Source organism: Agrilus planipennis, unplaced genomic scaffold (assembly GCF_000699045.2).
Source record: "Agrilus planipennis isolate EAB-ADULT unplaced genomic scaffold, Apla_2.0 scaffold30, whole genome shotgun sequence".
NCBI classification, from domain to species: domain Eukaryota; kingdom Metazoa; phylum Arthropoda; class Insecta; order Coleoptera; family Buprestidae; genus Agrilus; species Agrilus planipennis.
This window is the reverse complement of record NW_020438923.1, coordinates 657,616-669,094: the sequence shown is the minus strand read 5'-3', so window position 1 is coordinate 669,094 and position 11,479 is coordinate 657,616. Positions and strand designations below refer to the sequence as shown.

The window sequence follows — 11,479 nt, the reverse complement described above, 5'->3', positions numbered from 1 at the left end:
ATATATATTAGCAAGGATAATACCGGAATGTGCAAAATTGACATCGCATTCGAAAAGGGTCGGTATTATAAGATTCTACCTACATTTTTACAGAATTAAGCGCATTTCTATGTTCTTTTATGATTGGAATTCCACACTGGAAATAGTTTTGGGTGTGGAGTTTCCTATACTGCTAGATAACAGGTAAACTGTAAACTGTGATTACAAACTCTTGTCATTATTATTGTGGATTTACAAGAATTAAAAGTAAAATTGTTGATATTAGACTTACTTAAAATACTTGTCTTGAAAAACGATTTCAAAAACTTTAATTATTCTAAAGTTAAAGAAGCTATTTTAGTATCAGTGTCATATCCTTTCCCAAAATTAAGATTGGTGCTAACGGCAAATAAGCAGCATGTAAGTACAGGAATTGCTTGTTGCAGAAGTGAGTAGATTAATAAAATTTAAATATAGAAAAAAACTAATCACTTTAAACAAAAGAAACAAACAATCTTACTACATTGACTGGGACTTGGCAACCAGAAAAAAACTATTTTAGGTGTTTCATTTCCACCGGCTACTAATGCCGCTGGGCAGACAGTGGATTAGAAAACCGTTGGCATCATGAGATTTTGCGTACATTTTCACATAATTATCACTTCTGAAAATTTAATAAATATCTTTCATCTTCCAATAACTTCACGAGCGCTTTTGTTATGTATAAAATTACTTTCAACGTTTTAGCAAAAATAAGGCCGCAATGTGCACATTTGACATCCCATCGCTTATTTCGAATTTGCTGGTACCTGCCAAGNTGCTAACGGCAAATAAGCAGCATGTAAGTACAGGAATTGCTTGTTGCAGAAGTGAGTAGATTAATAAAATTTAAATATAGAAAAAAACTAATCACTTTAAACAAAAGAAACAAACAATCTTACTACATTGACTGGGACTTGGCAACCAGAAAAAAACTATTTTAGGTGTTTCATTTCCACCGGCTACTAATGCCGCTGGGCAGACAGTTCTTCCTGACTAATTTTTAGGAATCATGGGAATGACGGTTGGAGTGAGAAAGATGAAACGGATGAAATGAAGACAAGAGAGAATTGAAAGATTATACATTATTGCCTGAGAATTCGGTCATTGCCAATGTTAATTACAAGAATACTTACTCACAATTTTGAAATTTCTACAATTAAGCACTCCGCTATTCTCCCTTTACATCAAATTTACATATTAACTCTCTGGAGACTTCAATGATGAAGCAAGAAAGAAACCCTCACGACATGCGTGCACTCAATCGGCAATTGTCAAACGAAAAAAATCGTTTAAAATAACAATTACTGCTTATGTGTACTATTTTGTGTGATGAATATGTAAATAAACTAAAATCTCAAGTTGCCACTAAACTTTTTTCTTGTGGGATCACGCATCGCCCACATTTATTGTGCGCATTATCAACACGAGACTTTATTAACAGAAATATTTAATTTCGCTTATTTAGAAATTACTCTTATACAACTTTAATAGACGGAAAAGAGGGAAACCCCAAATTCTGGTCGATTTTGAAAATTTAAAAGCTAAGTGTAAGTACATAACTTTAGTTTAAGTTTATTTGGGCATTAAAATTAGTGTTCAATTACCGAAACAGCGAGCTACTATTACAAAAATGAGTCTATTATCGATTAGGAGATTGTATAAGAGAAGAGGGCCCCGATGTCAACCCTGTGGAAACCCCTATCGCAGGATTGTCAATACTGCGTCAACCACTAATGAAGAAGAGTCTTACATTCCTAAATTGCTAAATAATCCTTCGATTAAGAATGGAAAATATTCCTCTTTCCACAACCACAGACTTTTTACTGTCGGTTTCTTGTGATGCGTTACCTTCGTAGGTACCTCCATCGTTGGCTGCATTTTAAAAGCATCTTTCGCGTCCAGCATCCACTGTTATTATTAGCCTTGGCGGAGAAACGTCAAGACACCTGTTACTTTACCTGCATTCCAAAATGGCGCCCAGGTATGCGAGGTAATAACCTCAGTTCAACAGTTAAGTTAAGCGTAGCCAGCAGTGAGAAAAAGAATCGACCGCGCGCGAATCGATCTTACCGATGGCTGTGTTTCGATAAGTAAATATGTGCCCAGAAACGTAATAAAAACGAAACTAATCGGATGTGCAACGAACACAAAAAAAAGTTTTTAACCTACTAGCCATCGTCTTGTCGCGAAGAGTGCCCTCCAAGTGGACGCGTGTGATATACTTAAGAACAGTCATGTTTTCAAGCTCAGTAATCTCGAAAGATGTCTCAAAAGGACTTTACAGAAGTACGTATGCTGTTTTATTTTTCTGCACCACGATTACCACACGAACTTTAGCATCGGTTGAATACCAAGTAATTAAATATGTTAAACGCACAATTTCAATACATAACATAAACAATTATTAAACAGTATTTAATAATTAATCTAAATAACATAAAAATGATATTATCTAACTTTAGTTTCAGAAATATAAGTACCTTTAATTTATTTTCTCAAGTAGAAGAGACGTAGTTAATAAAAGTACCCTTTTTTATGCTTTCGTAAATATCCAAAAGGATTGTAAAAAGCGATTAGATATCTAAGCCACTTTCAGTGTTAACGTGAGTGTAAAAATGCCTTCTTTTTAGTTCTCACGCTTAATTAACTGATCGGAACAATTTTTATTAGGTAGCGCACTCATTGTCAAAGAGCTGCGCTAACAGAGGTTCGTTAAGACATCAAAGTTAGCTACTTATGTATGTATATATATCTATATGGACACACATATACATTAGTACCTATAATATAATGTTGGTTACATAGCGAACTTGTTTCAAGTTAAAAAAGAGTAGAAAAAAAAAATGACAAACGATTTCTTGTAAGTACCGTAAGAAATTTCTGATTCTAGTTGTTGATCGCTGGATGTTATATAATTAATTTCCACGGATAATTAGATTCCAGAACAGTTTTAGTGTTGTTCCTTCTGGCGATGGAAATTGAGTCAGCTGAGTTAATGAAGAAATTTTATTGCAATTCTATGGCTATAATGCTCTCTCAATTTAGACATGGATGTGGTTCACAGCCTGCTTCTTTTAGAACACGTATAATAATTAGCTCGCTTATATACACACCTAAGTACACATATTTAGCATTCAGTTGTTAAAATTCACATCAGACTTTGAGATCTTGTCATCTGAAGAGGAAATGACATTTCTGTATTCTTTTCTGATGACGCTTGAAATTAATATTAAGTAGGTATCTAATAGTTGTTGAATGAATGTAGGTTTTCATCTAATGGTTGTGCTGTATTTTTCTCCTTAGAAAACTAATGAAGATATAGCGTTTGATATCAATAATTATTAAACTAATAAGCGTTACATATAAATCATTTAGTACTAAACGACATTACGTGATCTCAATATGATGAAACAGACATCATTTGTCTTATTTCAATAACCGAGTTTTACCAGCGACTTCGTCCACGTGAAGCTACTTCTACTAGTTGTTTATTAATAAACACAATAGAAAAAGCAGACTCTGAAAACTTCCTCTTGGTGTACACAAAATTCCGCATAATTCAGTTTAGCTGTTTCCAAAAATGGCCCGTACCTTTTTATAAGAGATCATCACCTCTCAAAGCTTAAGAAATGCCCTTCATCTTCCACTGATCTCACGTGCCTTTTTCTCATTATCATCATAAGGTCGTCAGTCTTAAGACTGGTTGAAGAACACCTCCACTCTTTCCTATCCTGAGCTAATCTTCGCGTTTCCCTAAAAGTAGGAACACCCTACATCCTTATCTATCTATGAACAATAATCTAATCTGAGTCTACTTCTACTCTTCTTATGTCCCATTTCTGCCTTTACATGTCTTTAACTAGCTCCTTACATATGGGAAGGTGCCCTATCAACCTATCAAGCCTATTTCTTATTAATATCCAAAGCGCCCATTGTTCTCCTATAATTTCTAGTACCTCCTCATTTCTAACCTTCTCTATCCACGGTATCCTTATCATTCGCCTGTAACACCACATTTCGAACGCTTCTAGCCTTTCTTTTCTATGTTCATTTTATAAGAAATAGAATAGGTCATTCGATCTTACGCTTTTAGAAGTACCAAATTTTTTAGCTGTCCTAAATTTTGCCGCTCCGATACTTTGCCGTTAAATTTTCAGTGTGGGATTCCACGCTGGTAATATTTTTGAGTGTGGAACTCGTAGTAGTACTTCCGCCGGGTTTCCTTTTCAATAAACTGTGATTATTTTAGTTTTTTTAGATTTATTTAAATATTATTGTGGAGCTACAACAATTAAAAGCTTCTTAAATTTCATTTTTACTGTAAAACTGCCTCGACATATTTGAAATACTTCGGTTTAGAAGTGCAAAATATCTGAATTTTAGAAAAATTTTTATAGGGTTCATATCATAGTAGTAAAGTAATGAACTACGGTTCGATTCCCGACGAGGCCGTGACGACAGCAACAATTTTTTCTCATTAATTTGAGATTATCTGTAGTAGTAAAAATGAATTCAAGAATTAGTTAACTTTTACGTAATACCTAATCTATTTCGACTTTACATTAAAATATTTTTTTGAAAAAAGGATTTTGTATTTTATTTAAAATTCTTTCTGGACCATTAGGTCACTAATCAAATGAAAGTCTTGAAAAGCAGCTTCAGAAACATTATTTATTAGATGAACCTAAAGTAAAGAAACTATTTTGGCTTTAGTGTCATGTCCCTTTTTCAAATCAATAAATTGCTTTGTTGCGGATTTAGGTTATGGGTTCCTATATATAATTATCATATTTATTAGGAAAAGAGTTTAGATCGGTGTTTTGAAAAATATTTGTTGCTACTATGTTTCAGTTTCTCATTCTTTTCATTTAGTATTAATACTCCCAAGAAGGTCAAATATTGAATTATTTTAGTTTTGAAGCTTTCCAAAATTTAAACGTGTTGAAGCAATTTTGGTTCAAGATTCCAAGGTAGCATCACAAATTACATCGAAAATGATTTCCCAATTGTTTACCTTTTTTTCGATTTCCTGCTTCGTTAGTTTAAGAGTCAGTTCATTCCTTATAGTAACTACCTGCATTTGATAAACCAAATATATAAAAAAATAATATCTGTTACACGTTATCAATAAATATGTTTTTTGCTAACCCATTTTATACCAATTAACTCGAAGATTTAGTGAAATCTATTTATCAGTCATTATTATATTTGATATTTTCTTACTTTTTTGTTCATGTTATTTTAAATTCTTCAGTTGTCTGTATAACTAAACAGATTTAGTTGCAAAACGTTACGAAACAGAATTTTAATGATATTTTCACGGATCGAAAGTAGAAAATATTCTCTATTTTCATGCGTACACAACATTCTTTAAGTACCTCTGTATGATATTAATAAACATTACTTCTTCGTGTTACAGTTTAAGTAGGCCATACTGAACTTTAACAGCACAATTGGGCACGCAACATTTTTGCAATAATTTAATTGGTTGTACAATAGGTAACTATTGAATTTGAATGACAAAAACACGGTTTATTAACCTTTGTAACAAAATAGAGTCAAGGCCAATGAAGGTAGTACTGTCTTTATTTGATTATAGAACCAACACCAACATTTCGCCTCTTGTTGGAAGGCGTTATCAAGAACGGTTCTCTTAGTTAATTAAAAGTTGTACCGATTATTGTACAAACGTTGTGTCTGTTCTATAATGAAATAAAGACATTACAACCCTCATTGGCTCTTACTTTTTTTTCATGTATAGAACCAGGGGAAGAAACAACGAATATTAACCTTGTAAATTTAATTTAAAAAAATCATATGAGGGGTATAGATGCAAAATTCTGATGAACAAACTGAGACCAAGACGAAGACCGTCCTAGTTTTGGTATTGTTGTTATTTATTCGGGCTTTGTCTTGTTTATTCGGCCTTGGTTTTGTTTATTCAACCTTGGTCTTGATCTTGCTCATAAACTTCTAGTCTTGGTCTTCGTCTTGCTGATATAGTATCGGCCTTGGTCTTGGTATTGGTCTCACTGATATAGTCCCGGTCTTGACCTTGATCTTGCCTGTTAGGTCTTGGTCTTACTCATTTAATCTGATACTTACATTTCTTTTTTAATAAAATACAAATTTTTTTATTTACCTGCACAATAATTGTTTTAAATGCTAAAATTTTCTATCATACATGCGAGCTTGTCATGAATTATAAAGAAAACAGTGTCGATAGTTGTGAGTTATCAAAACTCGAGAATCTACCCTTCGTCAAACGCATAAATTGATCTTTTAGCGAATAAAATAGTATAAAGTACTTGAAAGAATTAAAAAATATCAGAAAAACTGAGTTTGTCTCTATATATTTCAACCTTGTTGTCCAGACAAAGGAACAAAGAATACTTCCTCCTACGACATTCTTGTAAATCCGTTTGTTCAAACAGTGGTAAAGTTTCTTCTTTTTATATATAGTGTTAAAATAAAAAAATGTTTTGTGTGTAAGAAAGGAATATAGGTATACTTCGTTTACTTTCTGAAGCGATGTGACCTTCAGTTTGACCGGCGCAAAGTAGAAAAGAACAGCACTAGGCCAGAAAAGGAAGGAGACAACTTTCGGCCAAATTCTTAACCAGTGAGGAGCGTATAATCCGTACAGTACTGCACGGAAAAATTGACCATTTTATCCACTACAGTTGCATTGCTCAAACGTGCTGTTATTGGTACCATTTACTACTGAAAATATCAACGAGATGTTTATTTATATTTGAAGACATATTAAAGGTTTTAACGCTTGTTTTCGACTCGCACTACTATTCATGATTGAAAAAAACTTTTGGCAGGTACTGTATGAAAAAGTATGTTTAATGAACAAGAGTCGAGGGTGTAATGAGCTTTTTTCTCCCTACCTACGATTTTGCCAGCGCGCATCCAACACATTGGAAGGGGCAAATCGCTAGAGAAAGTAAATGAACTATATTAATGTTGTTTCAAATAGTTTAAGTAATAAATCCACCGGAAGTAATAATTTTTCGTTTATTTTTGCGTATTTGGTCTTGGTGTGACATATACGCTCTTGGTTTTAGTCTTGGTCTCTTTCGTTGGGTCTTAGCCAAACAAGATTTTGATGGTACACGGTTCTGCCCAAAAATATCTATCTGTCACTAAATTTGAGATGTAGAAGACGACTTTGGACCAATTACCTTCAGAGTAGATTACAAACACGTGATAATTCATCTGCGTTCTTTCCAGCTATTCAACTAGTCATTCATATTTTTAATCGTACTAAAATTTATTAGTTTTACAGAATTAATTTGTGCTTTGTATGTTTGATTAATGACAAATCCAATTATTAAGTGCACTATGCGGCATGTTAAAAACGAAAATGTCAATTTCAAAAGAGATCATCATCATCATAAGATCTTCAGTCCTAAGACTGGTTGGACACGCACCTCCACTCTTTCCTAATCTTCGCATTTTCTTAAACTAGAACAACCCACATTCATAACTATTTGCGAACAGTAATCTAATCTAGGTCTATGAGGTATTCAACATAGCCCCACAATTTACATATTTTACTTTTTGCTTTAATGTAACAATTAGGTACATATAATCGTCATAGACCAAAAGAATCACGTAAAAAGTTTTTCTTAATTTCTTCAAGCTACGATCAAATGGACATGTCGCATTTTGCAGTATACTCCTCATGTTTATGCGATCTAAATGCAGTTTCATTACCGGTATCTGATGCGTGTAATGGTACCTCAGTTTGTTTATTAAATCAATAATATTACAACTCTAGTTTTCTAACTTTTTGAAAGAATAAATCCTGAAACAGGTTGGCAAGGAATTTCCGAATGTGACATGTTATTTAAAGTTTTGTTTTCTGTTATAAATCACAGAAATGTTTGTTTGGGTTAGTCGCGGATTTGTATTTGCGAATTGACATGACTCTAGACATAACAAAAGGAAAATAATTTCTTTTTTTTTTAAGGCATTGTCCTAAACTATGAAAAGTTAATCTAACAAACATTTCGTTTTCAAAACTGAATTAATATTTTTTTAATGGCGCATTATCTTTCCAAAATTCTAAACGAATAAAAATCATTCTGAGATTATTGAATTTGGAAATGAATAGAGCAGGGGGGGGGGGGCTAAATACTTATTTGGCTAATTGACTAATTCTTGAATGGTTTTTGGTAATTGAAAAGTACTAGATCCTTTTTGACTGTAACATGTCTTATAATAAACATGGAAAACTTTTTGCAAATTAGATGTGAAACTTGTATTTGATATATAAGAACAAATTAATTACATTTGAGATTTAAAACGTTCCTTACGCTGATTTTGAATGAACTACGTATTTTCTGCATTCTTCAGAGATGTACCTAGACACAAACTGGTTTTAACGATGTTTTAAAAAAAGAAGATGCGAAAGAGGTACGATTCCCAATTTTAAATACTCCACGCAAAATTGTACTGAAAAATGTATTCAAAATATAAAATTTCCTGACTACTCTTTCAAATAAAATGCATTTTTATTTTGCTGTTGTTTATTAATGAAGTAGTTTCATCGTCCTATGGTTTCTGAGATGTAACAAGTCATTGATATTTCGGAATATCTCCTATTTCTATTATCCATTTTGTAGTGACAGAAGCTTTTAGGAATTCCGTATGTAGGAGCAAATTATGTTAGTGGTTGCTATTGATGTAAGGGTGACATCCACAGAACAAGACTAGACACATTGCAGCATCTACTAAGGATGACTCCTTGTAGCATCATCATCATCATAAGGTCATCAGTCCTAAGACTGGTTGGACACACACTTCCACTCCTTCCTATCCTGAGCTAATCTTCGCAATTCCCTAAAACTAGAACATCACACATCTTAAACTATTTGCGAATAGTAATCTAGTCTAAGTCTACCTCTTCCTNTGAGGGATTCATGATAGCGATTCAGGACAAAATAATAAAAACAAAAAACTATGAAAAATATATTATTAAAAATCCCACAATTTCATCAGACACATGCCGAGCATGCAACACATCTCGCGAAACAATTGACCACATCACTGGGGGTTGCTCATTTTTAGCTAGCCGACAATACCTCGACAGGCATAATAATGTTGCTAAACAGATACACTCGCTGTTAGCCAAAAAGTTTTAAACTCATAGATCAGATAGAGCCCTACTACAAATACAAACCACAAAATGTGTTAGAAAACCACTTAGCCAAGCTTTATTGGGATAGAGACGTAATTACAGTCAACAGTTAATCATAACAGACCTGATATCACACTGACCATCAAAGACACTAAAACGACCTACTTAATAGATGTTGCTGTACCAAACACTGAAAATCTTACACAAAAACATATTGGCAAAATTTAAAAATATATTCCTTTAGCCAATGGAATATAAGAAATATGGAATCATAACACAGTTTGAATTATTCCATTAATAAAAATCCGTAATCCCTAGTATGAAGTATATTTAATAACAGTAAATTGGTTTCCACAACGTTTCTCGAAGGATGTGAGTGAGATTCTTTGGCATCAGCCCGTTTTCACTTGCTTAGACGATAATTATAATAAATGATTGTTAAAAAAAATCTTATGCCTGGATGAGGATGTAGTCATCCGTTTATAAAAACACTTTAATGGAACAATTTAGCTAACATAACTTGACTAGACTGTAGTAGAAAACGAACCCCTTGTAGTTCGCATTTAGTATTTTCAAAATAACAAATGCGTAAGCAGATTTAAAAATTATTATCCAAATATAAATGAGGATTTATAACCAACAAATGTTCTTGAAACAACCAGATGTGAATCTCATTAGTTCTTATTTGAACACCATTGGTAACTTCAAACAGTTAAAACAAATCATCGACCTAATCATAGTTGTTCTGAAAGATCAAGTTGATTAAAATCAAACTGATATTTACTGCTAAGTGTAAAACTGTAATGGTACTTATAGTATTTCATAGCAGTCCAAGTGCCTAGGAACGAAATTTCAATGTCACTTGGAATAATATGGATAAATTTTAAGATGACTTTTTCGGATATTTAAAGGGGGAGGTTACCTTTCTAGGCAGGTGGGTCCCTCATTAGGAGCACGGGGTAGATGCAGACGGCGAAAAGATCATTTCCTTTTAAATCATTATTGAGATAAATCTTAGGGAAAACCAATAATTGGCTTGACTTTAATTTTCGAAGTCATTTGTTACAAAATATTATTGAGCACATTAACGAAAAGAATGGAAAATTTTATAATCGGTAAAACTTTTGAAGTTGAACTTTTTTTAATTTTTCATCTTCCCTGTTCTTCCAATTGACGTGTATACTCTTCGGATGTTCAATGAAGAGTACCTACCGGGTTCCTACTTTTCTGTAAGAGCGCTAACAAATGCTAGAAGAGTAATACATATTAGTTTGTATAAACAGCAACAAGCAGTTATACTAATATAAATATTAGAGAGATAAAGTCAGTCAGTAGTTTTTAAACTATACATCGAAGACGTGATAAATATCATTAAAGACATTAGGGATAAATATACAGGGGAGAAAGATTGGTATGCTTATATTTATAGATGATATAGAAGTATTACCATTTAGCAAGGTTAGAGATAGCCTTAAATAAAATGATAGCGACATTGAAAAAACAGTGTTGTATGAAAATAGATAAAAGTAAAACAAAAATACTGGTAAGCAAGGGAAGGAAAAGTAGGGAAAGAGCGATTATAAAGATAGGAGACGAAAATTTAGAGGAAGTGGCTGATTTTCGATATCTAGGAAGTCAGATAAGTCAGGAAGCAAGGGGCAGTAGAGATATAAAACAGAGGATACGCAGATTCGAGTCGCCTTCAACAAAAAGAAGTCACTTCTATGCTTGCAGACGGTTTATTTAGAAATTCGAAAAAGATTGTTAAAAGTGTATGTTTCGCGCGCGGCGCTATACGAAGGCGGTTCAATAAGTACCCGTGTTAGAAATGAAGACACCTCTTTTCTATAATTTTTATTTTTTTATTTTTCAACATAGTCTCCTATTAGAAAGATACACTTCTCCCAACGTCCCTGTTATTTTGTTTACCTCTCCAAAAAATAAGATTCGTAGAACTCTCCAAAATGCTCCCTGTCTCGGCGATGACTCCCTCGTTTGAACTAAATTTGTTTCTTGCGCGTCATTTCTTCATGTGTGAGTACGGGGTGTGCGGCAGCAAATTCATAACATAATTCATGCAGTTTGGCGGCAACAACTCCTGACGAATGTGCCGGTGCGTTATCGTGTTGAAAACGCACCTTCTTTTTCGTCAAATGCGTCCGTGTCTCCTTCAATTTTTTGTCGAAGCGGTCCAATAACTCACTGTAGTATTGTCCAGTGATCGTTCTTCCTTTTCCTAAAAAATCCGTAAAATGATTTCCTCGGTAACAACGTTTGCCAGGCTTCCTGGTCGCTCCTATCAAAAAC

General features: G+C 33.5%; 1 protein-coding gene across 1 annotated transcript in view; it reads left to right on the top strand.

The window, feature by feature from the left end:
- Positions 1–1,903: 1,903 nt before the first annotated feature.
- LOC108732237 (tetratricopeptide repeat protein 28) overlaps positions 1,904–11,479 on the top strand; it is a 39,251-nt gene continuing 29,675 nt past the window's right edge. The window contains exon 1 of the mRNA XM_025973905.1: positions 1,904–2,307. Coding sequence (XP_025829690.1) covers positions 2,284–2,307 — 24 coding nt within the window. The 5' untranslated portion in view covers positions 1,904–2,283. The remainder of the gene's footprint in view (positions 2,308–11,479) is intronic.